Source organism: Lepidochelys kempii, chromosome 10 (assembly GCF_965140265.1).
Source record: "Lepidochelys kempii isolate rLepKem1 chromosome 10, rLepKem1.hap2, whole genome shotgun sequence".
Lineage (NCBI taxonomy): Eukaryota > Metazoa > Chordata > Testudines > Cheloniidae > Lepidochelys > Lepidochelys kempii.
Genome location: NC_133265.1, coordinates 37,799,685 through 37,820,673, shown reverse-complemented (window position 1 = coordinate 37,820,673; position 20,989 = coordinate 37,799,685). Strand labels below are relative to the sequence as shown.

Here is a 20,989-nt window from a genome sequence, read left to right as displayed (position 1 = left end):
GGGCATCATGTTACTGAGCCTCAGACAGCCGATCCCAGCCCCAACCTGTATCAGTAGGAAGCACTGTAGGGAATGGTGTAGCAGTCCCAATGGTGAGGGAGCTCATAGGTGTGTCAGTCTCAGCTCCTTCTAGGAGCCACCCCCCTGGGAAATGGTGATGGTGGGCTGGGGAGCTCACAGCTACTCCAGCCCTGGCCTCAGCCACCAGAAGACACTGTGGAGAATGATGAAGTGGCACATCAACCTGCCATCATGCTGATACCTGCATCGTTGTCATAGTTCAGCGTCCCCTTTCGGTGCTCAATTCCCAGGAGCTGGGCAGGGTGGAGGGATGCTGCCTCCAGGGCTGTCTCCACAGTGCATCCTTTGGGGAAGAACAGTGCCTTGTTATGGCAGTTAACAAGCATCCTCTTTCAGGATCCCCCCCCACTGCTTACCACAGCGGGCAGCCCTTCAGACAAGGTAGGGCTGCTGGAGCAAGGTGCCAGCTGAATCAGGGTCTTGCCAAGATACCGACAGCCATCCCTGGGGGAAACGGAACAGCGGGGGGCTGCTGGCTGCTACCCAGCCACACGCTGAAATCCAACACATGCTGGGTCTGCTGTGACTACTAGGCCCATAACATTTACCCCCGTTGTAAGCTCAAATGTGCAAAGCATGTGAAAGCTCATAAGACAAAATGCTAACCAACAATTTTTGCCTACTTGGAAATTAACCATGAACAGTAGGTTGAGTTGCCAATAAATGAATTATAAACAAGTGCAAGAGTACCAGACAAAGAAGCTAGGTTAGTCTAAACAGAGACCTGATGGTATGACTCAAGGACTGTGTTGAAATCATCCTTGGTAAAAACAGAATGTGGAACCAGAAGTTAATGGACCAAAATTGGTGTGAGGGATATTGGGTCTAGTGGGTAGAGAAAATAATGTGGGGGATGAACTATGCCACCAACATTTCCCCTTTTGGGACTTCCTCAAACAAAAGACTTTGAAAAAAAAATCTCTTCTCCCATTCACCCCCAACCTTGTCTCATCTCATCTTCCCTCACCCCAAGATGGAAGGAGCAGACCAGACTGAAAGACTTTCTTCCAGGCAGAATGCCAGCTGGCCTTGCTCTCAGTTAAGGAATTTTATTTTCACCTGAGTTCTGAAAATCATCACAGCATTATGACACCCAGTCCTTAGCCCACCAGTGGGGATACCTGATTGCCAGCATCACAGAGATGCACAAGATCCTGTTTTGTCTCCCTTCCTTTCATGTTGTTCCCCCCCACTGTCCCCCTTCCTGTCCTATTTCTTATTCTCTTGGCTTTCTATCATCCTGAAATCAGCTGCACTGCATCAGCACAGTGAGATGAGCTGACCAGAGCCTTGCCCCATCTAAGGAGAAAAGACCCAACCAGAGGACATCCCTGATGGGAAAGTGAACCAGGATCCAAGCAACTGGGGCCGTGGTCGACCTGCCAGCCAAAGCATCCATTTAAGACTGACCAACCAGCCAGTATTCCAAAGATGTCAACAAAAGTCTTTGATGTTACACACCATATGATTTTACGGAAATATGCTTATGAGTGTGAATATAATGCAACTGGAATATGCTTTATGTAAAAGGTCTCTTGTAAGATATTACAAAGCTTATCTACTTAGTCTGTTCATCCTATTTGTATTTATGTATCATTTTTGTATCTAAAACTAGAAACGATGTTAACTCTGAGGTCCTGTTGTAATTATGCAAAGTGTGGGACATTAATGGTGGTTTAGAATCTTGATGGCACCCCTTGCCTAGGACAATGGGCTGTAGATGGTTTATTTACCTGCAAGCCTACTTGTGGACATGGGGGGCTAGCCTATGGGTAATGAAGAATGAGGTCTTACCATGTCACCTGATACTGAAATCCCTCTTAAACCTGGTGCTCTTCCATTTAGAAGGAGGGGTAGGAACCCAGAGAGACAAAGGATTCCCACCTTGGGCCAAAGCTATAAAAGGGGGTGAAACAGAACACAGGGGGCTGCAGTCATGAGAAATCCCCCAGCTACCACCTGAGCTGGAACAAGGACTGTATGGGGAAAAGGATTAGGCCCAGACTAAGAAGGAGTCAAGTCTGTGAAAGAAGCTTATTGGAACATCTCTGAGGGTGAGATTTTATCTAATCAGTTTCTTGATGAATTAGGCTTAGACTTGCGTGTTTTGTTTTATTTTGCTTGTAACTTACTTTGTTCTGTCTATGACTTATAATAGAATATCAGGGTTTGAAGGGACCTCAGGAGGTCATCTAGTCCAACCCCCTGCTCAAAGCAAGACTGATCTCCAATTAAATCATCCCAGGCAGGGCTTTGTCAAGCCTAACCTTAAAAACTTCTAAGGAAGGAGATTCCACCACCTCCCTAGGTAGTGCATTCCAGTGTTTCACCACCCTCCTAGTGAAAAAGTTTTTCCTAATATCCAACCTAAATCTCCCCCACTGCAACTTGAGACCATTACTCCTTGTTCTGTCATCTGCTACCACTGAGAACAGTCTAGATCCAGCCTCTTTGGAACCCCCTGGCAGGTAGTTGAAAGCAGCTATCAAATCCCCCCTCATTCTTTTCTTCCATAGACTAAACATCCCCAGTTCCTTCAGCCTCTCCTCATAGGTCATGTGTTCCAGTCCACCAATCATTTTTGTTGCCCTCCACTGGACTCTTTCCAATTTTTCCACATCCTTCTTGTAGCGTGGGGCCCAAAAATGGACACAGTACTCCAGATTGACGCTGGTGAGGCCTCAATAGAGGGGAGTGATCACATCCCTCGATCTGCTAGCAATGCCCCTACTCATTCCAAAATGACATTGGCCTTCTTGGCAACAAGGGCACACTGTTGACTCATATCCAGCTTCTCATCCACTATAACCCCCTGGTCCTTTTCTGCAGAACTGCTGCCTAGCCATTCGGTCCCTAGTCTGTAGCAGTGCATTGGATTCTTCCATCCTAAGTGCAGGACTCTGCACTTGTCCTTGTTGAACCTCAGATTTCTTTTGGCCCAATCCTCTAATTCGTCTAGGTCCCTCTGTATCCTATCCCTACCCTCCAGCATATCTACCTCTCCTCCCAGTTTAGTGGCACCACTTATACTTAATAAAATCACTTTTATTAACCCAGAGTAAGTAATTAATACCTGGGGGAGTAAACAGCTGTGCATCTCTCTCTCTGTGTTAAGAGGGCGGACAATTTAGGAGTTTACCCTGTATAAGCTTTATACAGAGTATAACAGATTTATTTGGGGTTTGGATCCATTGGGAGCTGGGTGTCTGGGTACTAGAGTCAGGAGCACTTTTTAAGCCATTTTCAGTTAAGTCTGCAGATTTGGGGCATGAGGTTCAGACCCTGGGTCTGTGTTGGAGCAGACTGGTGTGTCTGGCTCAACAAGGCCGGGTTCCGGAGGCTCACACTGGCAGAGAAAATGGTCTCAGAGGTAGTCTCAGCATATCAGGTGACAGTCCCAAAGGAGTCTCTGTGACCAAACCTGCCACAGCCATATGTTCCCCACCTTTTCTGTCCTATCTGACCTCCGCCTCATGTGGGTCTGTCTGTCAGACACAGGAGAAATGAATACACTTTCCAGATCAGGACTGAATGTAAATTTAACCCTTTCCTTTTACTTAAAGAAAGGTTGTTCTGAAAATGAGACTAATTTTTCTCCCAAAGGAGAGCGACTTTAAAGGGTTTGATTAAGCTTGTTTTGTGTAATCACTCAGTTTTAGTATAAATGCTTGTTTTTCTTTCTTGTTCCTGATAAATAAACTTTCAGCTTTAGAATGAGTGCTTTTGTATGTTTGCCAAGAAATCTAATACACCAAGACCCTGGTTGACAGACCCTGGGCCTCTTTGCATCACTCATTTTATGTTGGACAGTGGAACGCTTTATCTCTTCTGACCCTTGAAGTTAATACAACAGGCCACAACTCAGCCTGGTAACCCCCTTTGCTCCCTGAAAAGGAGGGAGGAGGAGTGAACAATCATACAGAGAGATGGACACTTTGCTGAACCACTGAGGACACAAACGTGTATGAGGAAGAGCAACTCAGACACAACTTTTTAATAGTTACTTTTGGATGGTGCTTGCAGGGAAAGGCCCAGAGGGGTTGCAGGAGAGGGATAAGCAGTTGCAGTGTGGCTGGAGGGAGGAAGGGAGGAATCAGAAGTTGTGGACAAAATTATTCACCTTTGGTTCCTTTGTACCTGTGACTACAGAGGAGCTCGCTCGTCCTCATTGCAGTAAGAGTAAAGCCTAATCTCTCCCTGGCTGGCACCCAGTGTGGCTCTGCTGACTTGAGGGCTTGGAAAGAATGCCACAGCCAGCCTTGTCTGGGGAGAGGATCTCCCTCCTATGCTCTCTGGATATGTGTAGAGACCTTTGGCCCTAGGAGAGGTGATAAAAGCAGGGGGTCCTGTACTCCATCCCAGAGCCTGCAAGCAGAGCAGTAAGTGAGTTGGGCTCACCTGTGGCTTCCAGGAAGTGCCGAACACAGGAGTCCATGGTTGCTACACTGCCACTCAGCGTCTTTGTCCCTGAGCAGGAGAAAAGACAGGAAACTGAGCAGATCCACCTGCCATCTAACAGCAGCGGTCCTCGTGGGGTTACAATCCTATTCCACAAGTGGAATGAATCTGAGGGCTCTCAGCCTCAGCTCCAGAGAAGCCATAGCAGATTTTGGCAATAGGCTGGGGTTGCAGGGGGTGCGACAGGGCAGGACTGAGGAGTATGGTGGGAAGGAGGTTCTGGACTGGAAATCACAGGTTGTTAGAGGTGCATGGCCAGCTCCTGCTCACCCCATGCCTGACTCTGCCCTGTGCTCCTGGCACCTCGCTTTCATGGGCACCACAACCCTAGGGGAGGGTTTGGCTTTAATGGGGATGAAGTAGCTTCTATTGTCCCACATAGTGCAAGACCTCCCATAATGGCAGAGCATGTGCCTCATACCAGTGCCCTCTGCCACGTGAGATGTGGCACCATTTGCTCATATTTCCTCCCCAGCCTTTCCCTTCGCAAGGTACCTCACCACTAGGGGGTCAGGATTTCAATCAGCCAACAGCGAGTGAGACACAGCCAAAGGGCACTCCCTTCTGGGCCAGGCAACAGCGAGCTCCCTCATAGCACTGGCAGCCTTTGCTAGCTCAGCACATGCAGGGCTCACACCTGCTCTGCAGCCAGTGGAGCCATCTGGAAGGCCCAGGGATCTGCCTTAAACACACGTGGCCCTAGGTGGGGGCTGAAGGTGACAGGGCTGCGTATGGAGTACTCACCTGCAATGTATGTGTTCAGCCCGTCCACCTCAACCACCTGCTGGCCCAGGGTGTGCCTTCCCGGGGCCAGCCCCATTCCAGCAATGGCGTCTGTCACCAGCACCAGGCCTAAGGGAGACAAGAAGGGGCTACATTAGCTCTAGCCTGCAGCCAAGCTTTGCAGGAGGTTTCTCTCCAGTTCTTTGGCGCAAGTCCCAGGCATTTCATTCTGCTGGGAGTGGTAATGGCACCAGTCAGAATGTCTGTGACCCAGCAAGGAGGACTCTCCCGAGAGCACCGTAGCTTCTGGCTGCAGGGCTGACTGTAGCTTAGGAAAGTGGGGAGGGAAAGAAGATTGAGAAGCAGGGAGACGACAGACTGTTTCACAAGACAAGCATAAAGTTTTGGGCAGGTCACACAGAGGTTTGGGCTGAAGGACCTGGCTGTGAGCTGGGTAATTCGGAGCTACAAAGAACGTGTAAGTGCAGTAGGGGGTGGGGAGTGACACTGGACTCTACTCGTAAGGGGCCATCAACACACAGGCTTCCCTTCCCGCAGCACTGGAGAAGGGTGCAGGGGTGCCCTGGTGCCTGAAGTCCCCTGGTTATCCACAGAACAGGTAGAGCATGGGTCACTCTTCACCTCCCATTGGGCTACCAATCGGCCTCCCCCAAGCTGGGAGGCCGCATTCCCAGGGCAAGAACTTGGGACGTTCTCTGGGCATCTCTCCTGAGATGGTCAACAAGGGGGCAGTTAACCCCACTCTCTATGATGGTGTGCTATGCAGACACCTATTCTTTGAGAGTTGGAGGGAGCCCCAACAGCATGGGCCATACCTCAGAGAGACTCCGGGAGCCTGCTCCTCCCAACACTCCTGACCACAGAACAGCCTTTGGGCAGCTACAGCAACTGCTCACATGGAAACAATAGCAACTAATCATAGTTTTTCAGCTTCTTTTAGCAGGAACGAGGAGGAACCACCAGCACCATGCACAGGCCATACTGGTATGAAACCAGTAACCTAGAGGTGAAAGCTCCCACTATCCAGAGCCAGCCAGGTCCCTGACACACACCATTCTTAAGTGGAAGTAATCCCATCTGGTACCATTTGAAGAGGATGCTGCATGTCAGCTGGGAGAAAAGCAATCCACATGGGCACAGCACTTGGGTTCAGAGGTCTTGTGCTGTCCAGACCAAGGGGATCCCCAGTGATTCACCTTTGGGGTGCGCTCGATGAGCAATTCTCAGAGCCGCAGGGTTGGTGTGGATCCCATCTGATATCATGCCATAGAACACCCTCCGCCTGGCAGGAATCTGGTCACTCGTCAGCAGCCCCACGATCCCAGGGTCGCGATGGTGGAACTGTGCAAAGGGATGAGAAAACAGGTGTGATGACTGCCATGAAGAAACCCACAGGCTGCCAGTGCCAAGTAGGGTGACCAAATGTCCCAATTTTATAGGGACAGTCCTGAAATTTATGGCTTTGTCTTATATAGGCACCTACTGCCCCGCTAACTTCTGTTCTGATTTTTCACACTTGCTGTCTGGTCACCCTGGTGGCCCGGATAGGGGGTGCTGCCATGGGGTGGCAGGATAGTTCAGTGGTTTGAGCACTGGCCTGCTAAACCCAGGGTTGTGAGTTCAATCCTTGAGGGGGCCATTTAGGGATCTGGGGCAAAAATTGGGGATTGGTCCAGCTTTGAGCAGGGGGTTGGACCAGATGACCTCCTGAGGTTCCTTCCAACCCTGGTATTCTATGAGGGCAGCAGCTGGACGTAGTGACAATGAATAGGCATGCATGGTGATATAATCCACTCAGGGTGGCACTTTATCCCCCACTAGTGGTGGCCGGCCCATGTAAAAAGTTTGATGAGCCTGCTACAGCCTTAGCTAACAGAGCTGGGTCTTCAGCTCGGGCAATAGGGGCTTGTGCGTTTAGACTCAGAGTCACATCCCCCTGCCGACAACCCACCCAGATGCGTGGTAGAGAATAAATGTTCATGGAGGAGAAGACAAACCAGAGTGAGCCACGGGTCCCCTCGGTTACTTACAGGTAACATGGCATTGAACAGATGGGTGATAAAAGTAGCACCATGCCGGACAGCTTCCTCTGCCTGAGACAGATTAGCTACAGAATGTCCTGTGAATAAAGAGCACCAGGTGACTTCTCTTGCTATTTCCCCCTTTACTCTCTCCATTTACTCCAACAACACCGAGAGGCAAGTGTGCTCAGTCCACAAATCACCAGAAGTTTGCTGGAAATCCATCTATTATTCAATCATGCTACACTCCAGTTCTGACAGCCTCATTCAGAACCCAGCTGGACCATGGAAGTTCCAGTTACAGTGCTTGAGATTAATTTGGATCCCTACTGCAGCGTACCAGGCACGTAGAGTGCTTGGCTTCCAAGGACTTCAGCAGAAAGATAAGATGGGTGAGGTAATATCTTTTACTGGACCAACTTCTGTTGGTGAGAGAGACAAGCTTTCGAACTTACAAGGAGCTCTTCTTCAGGTTGCGAGGGTGCTGATAAGATGAGACTGCGGGGCTTTGTTACAGTGATGGAATGAGCTTGTTTTTCCCAATGAAGATGAGAACCGTAGTCCTTTCCAGGGGCCTTGAATCCTGCTGGAGGCAGAAATTTGCCCTTCTGGATTTTTCTTTTATACGGCTTGTAGGGCAGCGCATGCTATGGCTGATTATATACAGATTTACTGGCTCTGTGGATGAGGGGAAAGCGGTGGACACGTTGTTCCTTGACTTTAGCAAAGCTTTTGACACGGTCTCCCACAGTATTCTTGCCAGCAAGTTAAAGAAGTATGGGCTGGATGAATGGACTATAAGGTGGATAGAAAGTTGGCTAGATTGTCGGGCTCAATGGGTAGTGATCAATGGCTCCATGTGTAGTTGGCAGCCGGTATCAAGTGGAGTGCCCCAAGGGTCAGTCCTCAGGCCGGTTTTGTTCAATATCTTCATAAATGATCTGGAGGATGGTGTGGATTGCACCCTCAGCAAGTTTGCAGATGACACTAAACTGGGAGGAGAGGTAGATACGCTGGAGGGTAGGGATAGGATACAGAGGTCCCTAGACAAATTAGAGGATTGGGCCGAAAGAAATCTGATGAGATTCAACAAGGACAAGTGCAGAGTCCTGCACTTAGGATGGAAGAATCCCATGTACCGCTACAGACTAGGAACCGAGTGGCTAGCCAGCAGTTTGGCAGAAAAGGACCTAGGAGTTACAGTGGATGAGAAGCTGGATATGAGTCAGCAGTGTGCCCTTGTTGCCAAGAAGGCCAATGGCATTTTGGGATGTATATGTAGGGACACTGCCAGCAGATCGAGGGACATGATCGTTCCCCTCTATTCGACATTGGTGAGGCCTCACCTGGAGTACTGTGTCCAGTTTTGGGCCCCACACACAAGCAGGATGTGGAAAAACTGGAAAGAGTCCAGCGGAGGGCAATATTCTATGATTTCATAGAATATCAGGGTTGGAAGTGACTTCAGGAGGTCATCTAGTTCAATCCCCTGCTCAAAGCAGGACCAACCCCAACTAAATCATCCCAGCCAAGACTTTGTCAAGGTGGGCCTCAAAAACCTCTAAGGATGGAGATTCTACCACCTCCCTAGGTAACCCATTCCAGTGCTTCACCACCCTCCTAGTGAAATAGTGCTTTCCTAATATTCAACCTAGACCTCCCCCACTGGAACTTGAGACCATTGCTTCTTGTTCAGTCATCTGCCACCACTGAGAACAGCCTAGCTCCATCCTCTTTCGAACCCCCCTTCAGATAGTTGAACACTGCTATCAAATCCCCCCTCACTCTTCTCTTCTGCAGACTAAATAACCCCAGTTCCGTCAGTCTCTCCTCATAAGTCACGTACCCCAGCCCCCAATCATTTTCGTTGCCCTCCGCTGGACTCTCTCCAGTTTGTGCACATCCCTTCTGTAGTGGGGGGGACCAAAACTGGACGCAATACTCCAGGTGTGGCCTCATCAGTGCCAAATAGAGGGGAATAATCACTTCTCTCAATCTGCTGGCAATGCTCCTGCTAATACAGCCCAATATGCTGTTGGCCTTCTTGGCAATGAGGGCACACTGCTGACTCATATCCAGCTTCTCGTCCACTGTGATCCCCAGGTCCCAGATCCCCAGCGGTGTATGGGATTCTTCCTTCCTAAGTGCAGGACTCTGCACTTGTCCTTGTTGAACCTCATCAGAAGGCCCAATCCTCCAATTTGTTTAGGTCACTCTGGACCCTATCCCTACCCTCCAGCGTGTCTACCTGTCCCCCCAGCTTATTGTCATCTGCAAACGTGCTGAGGGTGCAATTAACCCCATCATCCAGATAACTGATAAAGATGTTGAACAAAACCAGCCACAGGACTGATCCCTGGGGCACTCTGCTTGATACCAGCTGCCAACTAGACATTGAGCTGTTAATCACTACCCAGACAATCTAGCCAGCTTTCTATCCACCTTATAGTCCATTCATCCAATCCATACTTCTTTAACTTGCTGGCAAGAATACTGTGGGAGACCGTATCAAAAGCTTTGCTAAAGTCAAGATACATCACATCCACTGCTTTCCCCGTATCTGCAGAACCAGTTATCTCATCATAGAAGGCAATCAGGTTGGTCAGACATGACTTGCCCTTGGCGAATCCATGCTGACTGTTCCTGATCACCTTCCTCTCCTCCAAGTGCTTCAAAATGGATTCCTTGAGGAGCTGCTCTGTGATTTTGCCAGGGACTGAAGTGAGGCTGACCCATCTGTAGTTCCCGGGGTTCTCTTTTTTCAGTTTTTTAAATATGGGCACTATATTTGCCTTTTTCCAATTGTCCGGAACCTCCCCCGATCGCCACAAATTTTCAAAGATAATGGCCAGTGGCTCTGCAATCACATCCCCCAACTCCCTTAGCACCCTTGGATGCATTAGATCTGGACCCATGGACTTGTGCATGTTCAGCTTTTCTAAATAGTCCTTAATCTGTTCTTTCACCACTGAGGGCTGCTCACTTCCTCCCCATACTGTGCTGCCCAGTGCAGCAGTCTGGGAGCTGACCTTGTCTGTGAAGACCGAGGCAAAAAAAAAAAAAGCATTGAGTACTTCAGCTTTTTGCACATTATCTGTCACTAGGTTGCCTCCCCCATTCAGTAAGGATCCCACACTTTTCCTGACTTTGCTGCATAAACCCTTCTTTTGCATGGTTCATCAATTTCAGCCCAAAGAGGAACAATGGGGGTTGGTGGGGTTAAGCTTTTCTATCCTTGATCTCAGCCCCAAAGGAGAGCTTGTGAGGAGACCATGAGCAAAATCCAGCCAGTGCTAAGTTATCAGTGTGTGTGTATGGGGGTGGCGGGGGGGGGGGGAGGCGGGGGGGGGGGGGAGGATTCTCCGCACACACGGCTTCCACTTAAAAAAAAAAAAAAAAAAGGACTGTGCTATATTTTCCAGAGATTAGTGATGCCTCCATTTTTGGGTGTGTAACTTGAAACACAGTAAAGGCCCTAGTTTTCAGAGGGCAGGTATTTAAGGTGGCTACAACTGGACACTTAAGACTTTTTGTGCAAGGAGAATTCAAACAGGTTAACTTTAGAAGTTGAACCTTTGCATGTGGTTGGCCCTCACTGAGGTCTTAGCTAAGTTTAAGACAAGAAAAGGTCAGGATCATATTCTTCCCTCAAATACAGATGACCCACCCACCCCACTCCTCCATTTTGCTGGAGTCAGAGTTGCTCACTCTTATCAAAGTGGAATTTGGCCCTTATTTACAAGCACTTTGAAACATTAAGACACGCACACCGTCAGATGTGCCCACCCAGTTTAGAGCCATGTTACACAGATGAGTTTTTGTACTTCTGTTTCACTGCAGGGCTCCAGAGCTTTGAAGGACATTAACTCTGCACAGTTGTGGACATGAGGAGTGGAAGCAGAAAGGTTTTCCTTTGAGGTTGGAAAAAAGACAGAGGGAAATCCAATGCAGATAACTTGCACTAATGCACGATTACGGTTACTATTCAAATAGTACACCAGGAAATGCAGATGTTAGGGTTCTCATAGCCATGTTGGCTTGAACACACAGCTTGCACTTTGCACTACAGACAATGGGCCTGATTTGCTAGGGTAACTCCATTAACCTCAATGCACCTGCACTGGCATGAGACCACTGTGACAGAGCAGAGGATCAGGCCCAGGGCGAGCAATGTGAGCAAACAGATTGGGCCTCTAAGGGACTGCCCAGACCCACCCACATAGCCTTCCAGGCCCTAGCCAGCAGACACCCTTACCCAGCGAGACACAGATGCCCCGTCTGGTAAGTTCCTGGATCACCTCACTGCTCCTCTTCATCTCAGGGGCCAGGGTGACGATCCGGACACAGTCCAGGTACCTGTAGGTGGCAAGCAGGTCCTGGAAAGCTCCCGAATCGAAGGTGCTGAGGTAGTGCTCTGGGTGCGCCCCCTTCTTCTCCTTGCTTATGAAAGGCCCCTCCAGATGGGCTCCTGCCCACCAGGGAGGGAAAAAATATCCACAACTGTTTCCCTTTCTTTCCCTGGGGGTGAGGACACCCCCACCTCAGCCCAGCAAATCCCCTCTCCCGGCCAGCCCCACCTCAGAATTACCAATCCCCCTCCCTCTGCAAGCTGGCTCCGAGAATGAAAAAACAGGCAGCTGCAGTGTAAGAGAAAGTCAAGGCTCCTTCGCATCTCCCTGTAACTGTTATCCTGCTCTATCCCCTACCCCAGACTCCTTCCCCTCGCCATCCACTCTTGTCTGGCTTTGCTTGACCTCACCTGTGCTGGCACCTATAATCTTTATTGCCCCAGCCCACACCTCCCCACAGCCCCTTCCTGCTGCCTGTTTCCCACTCTCCTCAACGAGCTTGCCCCAAATGCCAGCAGCTCAATTTTAAGTAGCAAAGCAAGGTCCCTGAGGTGCAGCCTTCCCCGAGGTGCCTCACCCCCAGTTGTCAGGCCGAGATCTCCCCACTCCTCAGAATGATGAAGGCCCTTGGGTTGCTCTCGTCAACATGGCAAGAGAGATGGCATCGCTGCCATCATGGGCAGTCTGCCCTCTCACAGTGACCCACTGCCACACACTGCCCAATTCCAGCAGGGCCAACATGTTGGATGCAGAGCCCAGCGGAGAGGAGTGCAGTAGCAAGTACCATGGGGTGGAACTGAGGGAGGAACATGGCAGCCAGCGTACAGAGATCTCCGGGAGTCCTGGCTAGGCTGCACCTGGCCTTGCACAGGGTAAAAATCTCAACCCCACCCCCACTTCCCTGTGGCACAACACTCCCAGCCACAGTGAATGCTTTCCACAGCAGCTGCTTCTCCTCCCTCCATAGAGGAGTAAGGCCAAGAGGACAGGACCTTGCTGTTCACTTACCCAGGATACCAGCCCCATGAGGCCCTCCATTTCTTACGCTGATCTGAGGAAGAACCTAGAAGGATGGGGATGTGTTAGAAGCCTCACAGACACAGTACCCTGCCTGCATTAGGGCCCCTAGCATAATGCCTGAGTGCCAAAGGGAACTATTTCACCCACTCAGCCCCAGGGCAGTGAGAGAGAGGTAACTACCCCAGCTGGAATCGTAAAAACTAGCCCCAGGGTTAAATGTGCTTTTCTGCTGGGTATGGCCTGGTCAGTTCTCGTAGCGGTGGGGCAGAGTGAAGGACTGGACTTAAGCAGAAAGGGTTAATCTCTGCTGGAGGGGGACACTACTTCGGGCCCACAAGAAGGTGGGTTCTATGTACCCCAGCCCCGGTTCTCAAAAGCACCCAAAACAGATCACTGTGGATGACTTGCAATACACTGTGCTCTGAGAAAAAGCACGTCCCAAGCCCTGTATAACTTGTCTCATGGGACACTGGGAATATTGCAGCGTCAGCTGCCTAAATGTGCAGACAAGCCATCTGGGTTTAGAACCCAGCTCCTCACACTCCCTCCCCTTCCCAACAGGCTGCTGACATCACAGAGCCCACACATTCCACTTCTGTGGTGAAGCCCCCAAGGCTTAGCCACCTGATCCAGTGGTGCCAGCCCCATTGCCCTGAGTATTTTGGTGCCCTGTGGGGCTCCCCTTACCTTGTGATAGACAGATGGTGGGGAGGTCACCAGGGTTGGGCAGAAAGAGGTCACGCCATGGGAGAGAATCTTCTGACTCACCAGAGAGATCCCTGATTGGACGTCATCCGTGGCCAAGGAGAAATCCACCCCAAAGCCCCCTGCACCATAAAGGAAACAAGGACAGCTGTGCACTCAGGAATGCCAAGTGGTGACATGGCAATTGGCTCTAGAAACCAGGGAGGCCAGCTCTGGAGACAGGACTGTAAATGGTGCCTAATATAACATGCAATTGAAGATTAGCTTTGAGAATAAAGGGCGTGCTACAAGCCAGCAGGGTGCGGGAGGATTTTGGGTTCCACAGACTATTTAGAAAAGCTGGACAAGCACAAGTCCATGGGGCCGGATGCGCTGCATCCGAGAGTGCTGAAGGAGTTGGCGGATGTGATTGCAGAGCCATTGGCCATTATCTTTGAAAACTCATGGCGATCATGGAGGTCCCGGACGACTGGAAAAAGGCTAACGTAGTGCCCGTCTTTAAAAAAGGGAAGGAGGAGGATCCGGGGAGCTACAGGTCAGTCAGTCTCACCTCAGTCCCTGGAAAAATCTTGGAGCAGGTCCTCAAGAAATCAATTCTGAAGCACTTAAAGGAGAGGAAAGTGATCAGGAACAGTCAGCATGGATTCACCAAGGGCAAGTCATGCCTGACCAAACTGATTGCCTTCTATGACGAGATAAGTGGCTCTGCAGATGAGGGGAAAGCAGTGGTCGCGTTTTCCTTGACTTTAGCAAAGCTTTTGACACGGTCTCCCACAGTATTCTTGCCAGCAAATTAAAGAAGTATGGGCTGGATGAATGGACTATAAGGTCGACAGGAAGCTGGCTAAATTGTCAGGCTCAATGGGTAGTGATCAATGGCTCCATGTCTAGTTGGCAGCTGGTATCAAGTGGAGTGCTCCAAGGGTCAGTCCTGGGTCCGGTTTTGTTCAATATCTTCCTTAATGATCTGGAGGATAGTGTGGATTGCACCCTCAGCAAGATTGCAGATGACGCTAAACTAGGAGGAAAGGTAGATATGCTGGAGGGTAGGGATAGGATACAGACGGACCTAGACAAATTAGAGGATTGGGCCAAAAGAAATCTGTTGAGGTTCAACAAGGACAAATGCAGAGTCCTGAACTTAGGATGGAAGAATCCCATGCACCGTTACAGACTAGGGACCAAATGGCTAGGCAGCAGTTCTGCAGAAAAGGAGCTAGGGGTTACAGTGAACGAGAAGCTGGATATGAGTCAACAGTGTGCCATTGTTGCCAAGAAGGCCAACATTTTACATTTTGGGCTGTATAAGCAGGGGCATTGCCAGCAGATCGAGGGACATGATCATTCCCCTCTATTCAACATTGGTAAGGCCTCATCTGGAGTACTGTATCCTGGTTTGGGCCCCACACTGCAAGAAGGATGTGAAAAAATTGGAAAGCGTCCAGCGGAGGGCAACAAAAATGATTAGGGGACTGCAACACATAACTTATGAGGAGAGGCTGAGGGAACTGGGATTGTTTAGTCTGCAGAAGAGAAGAATGAGGGGGGATTTAATAGCTGCTTTCAACTACCTGATAGGGGGTTCCAAAGAGGATGGCTCTAGACTGTTCTCAGTGGTAGCAGATGACAGAACGAGGAGTAATGGTCTCAAGTTGCAGTGAGGGAGGTTTAGGTTGGATACTAGGAAAAACATTTTCACTAGGAGGGTGATGAAGCACTGGAATGTGTTACCTAGGGAGGTGGTGGAATCTCCTTCCTTTGAGGTTTTTAAGATCAGGCTTGACAAAGCCCTGGCTGGGATGATTTAATTGGGGATTGGTCCTGCTTTGAGCAGGGGGTTGGACTAGATGACCTCCTGAGGTCCCTTCCAACCCTGATATTCTATGATTCTAAGCCAATATAAAAGGAGATGTGGAGTACCCGATTGCACTATCTGTCCTGGTCACTAATCCCCAATGGCAAGCAGGCAAACCCACCAGAAGGGACCTGACCCGTCTATTTCATTCCCCCACACTGCCCCCTAATCTTTCTTAGGTACTTACCTGACCTCTATTCCCACAGTATATGAGCACCTCATGAGCTATTATTCATTTATCCTTACACACACCTGGGAAGCAGGTTAAGACTCTGATCCCATTGTACTGAGGCACAGAGAGGCCCAAGATAATGCAAGAAATCTGTGGTGGAGCAGGGACTTAACTCATGTCTCCCAGGTCCTTGGCTAGTGCCCTAACCACTGGACCATCCTTCCTCTCTGATCCTTTATGCCACACTACACATCGTCCTTCAGATCCCTTCTCAAAACCCAGCCCATCTCCACAATTCTCCCAATGGCGACCCACCCAGCTTTTATACCTCCTAACTTAAAACTCTGTAGCGTACACATGGACTGTCAACAAATGTTATGCTGCTTTAAACAGACTGCTACTGCCTGCCCAGACTATGCTCCTTGTGTTGGAGGAGCACATCCACACTAGCAGCTCTTGCATTGACACAGAGAGCACTGATGGTAGCTATCCCACTGTGCAACTGGCCACGGGGTGCTTTGGGAAAGGTTTGCAATGCCTCATGGGACAAGTATAGCATCACATGATGCAGGTTTCTCAATCCTATGTTCCATGGGCATCCTACTAGATCGTCAGCCACTTTTCAACTGAAGTGTGTGTGTGGGGGAGGAAGGAGAGCGTGAGAGACAGGGAGAGTTTGGTGAGAGGACAGGGAAGGAGAGACAGAAAGAATGTGTGTTGGGGAAGAGTGTGTCCGCATGCTCTCTCTTAAGTTCAGACAGCAGGCTGAGCAATCATTCCTGGAAGAGGGGACACCACCCCCGCTCCCCATCAGCCCCCGGCTTTGCACAGCAGTCTCTCTCCCTCTTCCTCCCCATAGCAGCAGCCTGCTCTGCCTGCCTGTGGTTCTGGGATTCCCTCCGTATTCTCCCACAGCAGCTCTGTGAGCTCTCCAGGCTGAGGAATGTCAAAGCTTCAGAGCTTTGAAAGTGGAGAGGCACATGCCTGTAGGGCAGCCGAGTTCAAAACAGTGAGCAGAGCGGTCACAACGGGCATCGTGGGGTACTGGAGGAGGCTAATTATGTCGACATAATGAATGGCAGCATCTACACTGAGTGTTTGCCACTTTAACTTTGCTGCAAAAAGCTTTATGCCTCTCATTGAGGTGGTTTTATTTTATTGGCAAAACAGCAGAGTTTTGCACCAAAAGTAGCTTTGTAGTGTGCACACCTCCATTGTTTTGTTGGCAAAATCTGCTTTTTGCCGACAAAACTGCACAGTGTAGACAAGGCCTTAAAACGGAGAGCCAGCCAGAGACTGCTAAACTAGAAGCTATGCAAACCTTATCTGCTGACGCAGCTGACGTCCCAACAAAGTCTGTTTTCAGGAAACAGGCGCACTGTGAGTCAGAGTTCAAAGGGCAGGAGGGGATACGTTTGTGTTGGAACTCATTGGTCTGTTTCTAAATGGCACACGTGGAGCCTGGTTCTCACTCAGATCTGCTCTAGATCAGTTGGAATGCCTTACCATTAATCTGCACATCAATGAATCCGGGGGCGATGATGCTGTCCTTACAATTCAGCTGAATATCAGCAGATCCCTTCTCATCAAAGAACAGCTTCTCTGGGTTAAGGATCTTCCCTTCTCGCACCCACAGATCCTCCCTGACGGAAGAATCACACAGAATAAAAGATGAACAATTCCTCCCAGCAGCAGGGGAGAGGCCTGGACTGCTTTCCACACTATTCAGTCCCCCTTTACCTATTAGCGCATAGACCACCCCAACACAGGGGCTGGTGGTTAACCCACCATGTGCTGTTATGGTCAGCAGGTGGAAGAACCAAATCAACACCAGGCACTCCCGCCCCAGGGAACTGCATGTGTCACCTCTAGGAAGTTTCCCACATGTCACCCCAACATGAACAATGCCTATACAGTTTCACTGGAAGGGCTGGCATCCTTCCTCTCTCCCTGCAGAGGGAGGATGTAGGAAGAGGTTAGCATGGATCAAATGATTCTAGCAAGAGTCTATGCCTGTTCTGATTGTTACCTAGGTGGCAACCTAAAACATAGTTGAGACCTCTCGGTTTCTGCTACAGGGAACAACTGCAGCTTTACAAAACAGAGGGAAGTTGGGGTATTGTAGGAACCAGCAGCCCTGTGGTTAGTGCTCTTTGCTGCCATGCAAGAGATCTGCATAGGTTCAACTCCCAGGCCTGGTTTTTCCAAAGAGCAGCACTCTGGGGTCCAATATCGTCTATACCTCGCATTCCACGGCATCGGAGGAGCATATTTTGGTATGCAGGCAGCCATCCCAGGGCAAACAGCCCTATCTGCTCACCTTTGCAGCTGGTGACTCCTCAAAATCCGGCAGTTAGTGAACTGGAAGATTGGAGCATCCGAGACAGACTTATTAGACGGCATTGTCGGGGCTTGGAGAAAACACCTGAAACAGGGAAGGGGAATGATGCAGAGGATGGGATACTTCCAGTAACCCAAGGACAGACAGAAGAATGAGAAAGGAAGGGTGGTTTGCACACAGGGTTGAGACTCAGGAGACCTGGGGCAGGTTGGTGGAAAATGAGAGAAAGGAGGTGCTGCTTTACAAAGAAAAAAGCAGAATGAGAATACAGTAGAGAGAGGTCAGCCAGATGGGACAGGGATTATCAGTGAGTTCAGACAGTGCCCAGTGCAATGGGATCCTAACCTTGATTGGGACCAGAGTGTGCTACTATATCACAAATAAATAATTGTGGGGCAAAAATGGAGATAATGTGTTGGAGATGGAAGTAGAAAAAAAAGGGGGGAGGGAAAAGCAAGAAGATAGACAACTTAATTTAGTGAATATCATTTCTTTGTGCTCTTTTGTTTTACTGTACTTCCAGGACCATGATTCTCCAAGCTGCTCCACGGACCCTTAAACCTGCAAGGAGCTCTTATGAAGTCAATGAGGCTCTGAGGGGCATGGATCAGCGTTCATGTCATGTTCCCCATCAGTACCCGGCCCGGGTCAGGGAACCTAATGATCCAACCAGTGGAACAAATTCAGTGATGAATCCTGGTCACATGCCACCTGAGGCACATTGCACATATGCTAAGAAGAACGAGGCTCCAAGCAGTGGTTCACCCATATGGAACAGTGGATGGGACAGCTACTCAGAGCCCTTAGGCTGGAGAGAGAAGTATTTGGAGGAAGACAGAAAATAACCTGATCTCTGTCAAACTGCACACAAAATGCTCTGATAGGTGGGGGGTCTGGTTGCTCCAGGGCTCCTTATTTACTTAGAGCATTTCCCCACTGAAAGGTTTCAGGTGTTTGCAACTCCACCAGGACCTTCACAGCTGCAGCTTGGCTCCACTTATCCAGCAGCACAGGAGGATACGGGGACGGGGAGGCAATAAGAGGAGGAATCTTTAGGTCACCAACACACACATTTTGTTTCTCTGTTTAGAAGCACCCCAAAATCCTGAAGTCCTGCTGACAAACAATTGATCCAGGCTAGTCTTAAAACACCCTTCAATAGTCACACCAAGTTAGAGAGACAAGGAGTCCGGTGGCATCTTAAAGACAAACAGATTTATTAGGGACTGTCCGGTTTGGCCAATGAACATGGCAGAGGGGCATTGCTGGCACATACAATATTAGCAGACGTGCAGGTGAATGAGCCTCTGATGGTGTGGTTGATGTGGTTGGGTCCTCTGATGGTGTCGCTAGAGTAGATATGGGGACAGAGTAGGCAACGAGGTTTGCTACAGGGATTGGTTCCTGGGTTACTGTTTCTGTGGTGTGGTGTGTAGTTGATGGTATTTGCTTCAGGTTGGGGGGCTGTCTGTAAGTGAGAACTGGCCTGCCTCCCAAGGTCTGGGAGAGCGAAGAATCATTTTCCAGGATAGGTTGTAGACCGTTAATGATGTGTTGGAGAGGTTATAGCTGGGGACTGTATGTGATGGCCAGGGGTGTTCTGTTATTTTCTTTGTTGAGCCTGTCCTGCAGTAGGTGATTTATGGGTACCCGTCTCGCTCTGTCAATCTGTTTCCTCACTTCCCCAGGTGGGTATTGTAGTTTTAAGAATGCTTGATAAAGATCTTGTAGGCGTTTGTCTCTGTCTGAGAGATTGGAGCAAATTCAGTTGTAAACTAGGGCTTGGCTGTAGACAATGGATCGTGTGATGTGTCCTGGATGGAAGCTGGAGGCATGTAGATAAGTATAGCTGTCAGTAGGTTTCCGGTATATGTTGGTGTTTATGTGACCATCACTTATTTGCACTGTAGTGTCCAGGAAGTGGACTGGTCCAGCCTGAGATTGATGGTGGGATGGAAATTGTTGAAATCCAGGTGGAATTCTTCAAGGGCCTCCTTCCCGTCCCTCCAGCTTCCATCCAGGACACATCACACAATCCAGACCACAACAGACCTTTTACTAACATGTTACTACCCCTAAGGGATGCTAGAAATAATTAAGTAAGATGCTCCAATTTACGATTCTGTGAAAAGGACGTAAAAGCTGACAATGTAACCAAACTGCCCCAAATGCTATGATTTTGAAACACAACATGGTACCACAGGAAAGTCAAGCACAGAGAGTGGAAACAATGAATAGAAGTCATTTGATTTCTTTTCAACTAACCTTAGTTCCTGGGAAGATCAATTTGAGCTCTTCAACCTTTTCAGCTTGTGATACTGCTCCTCTCACTCAGCATCCCATACTGACTTTGGAGGAGGACTGCATTGACAGTCTGCTGGTACCTGTGGAAGAAACTGTTAAGTATAACACAGTGGAAATGAAAGCAGAGAGTCTCTGAGTATCCTACTCCTTGACAGACAGTTAGACCAGACTCCTACTTTAGTAATTGAATAAATTATATTGTATTATGGTACAGTCGAGAGGCCCTCGAAGGCATCAGAGCCACTTTGGGCTAGCACTGACAACACAGAATGAAAGATAGTCCCTGCCCCTTTATTCTCTCCTTCCCCACTCTCCATATTTTTGGGTCCTCCAGGTAGTTTCAGTGGCATTGCAGCAGCTCTTCTTTTCAGAGATACCTCGCTAGGCAGATGAGAGGGGTTATGCAGTCCAGTGCAAGTCCCACTATTGCTGTCCTACTGGGAAAAAAAATCCACCCCCCATATCCAGGTACTGAGAGGGAGACAGTGTCCCTGCAAGGAGCCAGCACAGCGAGAAGGCAGCAGCAGACAGAGTTGGGGGCAGGCACAGAGAGGGTACTGTGGAAGGAGCTCAGGCCATGCTCCCTCGCTGGCACCCCAACGCTCTGGTAGAGTATTGAGGACGCAGAATTAGCAGAAAACGGGGTGGCTGGTGCAGCTCAGCTGAGCTCAAGTCTATCTCCCGGCTCCCTAAGGCCCGTCAGCGCAGGGCAGAAGGGATAGGAAGCTGGAGGGGGAGAATGGAGGTCCTTAAGACAGCTTAGCCCGGGCCCGGTTCTGCGGGTTCTGACCGGGCCGAGGATGCAGGGGCAGCCCAGCCATGCTACTCCCGGCGCGGGGGCAAGGTCCCCACCTTACCCCTGCGGCTCTGCCCGCTCCTGCGGCAGCAGCGGCTCCCCAACGTCCGGTCAGGTGAGTCTACTCAGCTGATTGGGAAGCG

The 20,989-nt window shown here is 49.6% G+C and overlaps 1 protein-coding gene and 1 long non-coding RNA gene across 4 annotated transcripts in view; one reads left to right on the top strand and one right to left on the bottom strand.

Moving 5' to 3' along the window:
* The window catches only part of LOC140918465 (uncharacterized), an 18,598-nt gene extending 14,781 nt beyond the window's left edge, over positions 1-3,817 (top strand). Inside the window, exon 3 of one of the 2 annotated variants that reach the window (XR_012161196.1) lies at positions 1,332-3,817. This is a non-coding gene — a long non-coding RNA (uncharacterized lncRNA). The remainder of the gene's footprint in view (positions 1-1,331) is intronic. The other variant, XR_012161195.1, reaches the window with a different exon arrangement.
* Positions 1-20,989, bottom strand: part of AMDHD2 (amidohydrolase domain containing 2) — a 24,255-nt gene extending 3,266 nt beyond the window's left edge. Inside the window, exons 1-12 of one of the 2 annotated variants that reach the window (XM_073362923.1) lie at positions 20,908-20,989; positions 20,012-20,130; positions 17,726-17,830; positions 16,912-17,048; positions 13,361-13,500; positions 12,662-12,716; positions 11,560-11,772; positions 7,314-7,402; positions 6,480-6,624; positions 5,284-5,391; positions 4,480-4,548; positions 263-364 (exon numbers count right to left, since the gene is read on the bottom strand). In XM_073362923.1, coding sequence (XP_073219024.1) covers positions 263-364; positions 4,480-4,548; positions 5,284-5,391; positions 6,480-6,624; positions 7,314-7,402; positions 11,560-11,772; positions 12,662-12,716; positions 13,361-13,500; positions 16,912-17,048; positions 17,726-17,808 — 1,141 coding nt within the window. In that variant the 5' untranslated portion in view covers positions 17,809-17,830; positions 20,012-20,130; positions 20,908-20,989. Of the gene's footprint in view, positions 1-262; positions 365-4,479; positions 4,549-5,283; positions 5,392-6,479; positions 6,625-7,313; positions 7,403-11,559; positions 11,773-12,661; positions 12,717-13,360; positions 13,501-16,911; positions 17,049-17,725; positions 17,831-20,011; positions 20,131-20,902 lie in introns of both variants that reach the window. The other variant, XM_073362924.1, reaches the window with a different exon arrangement.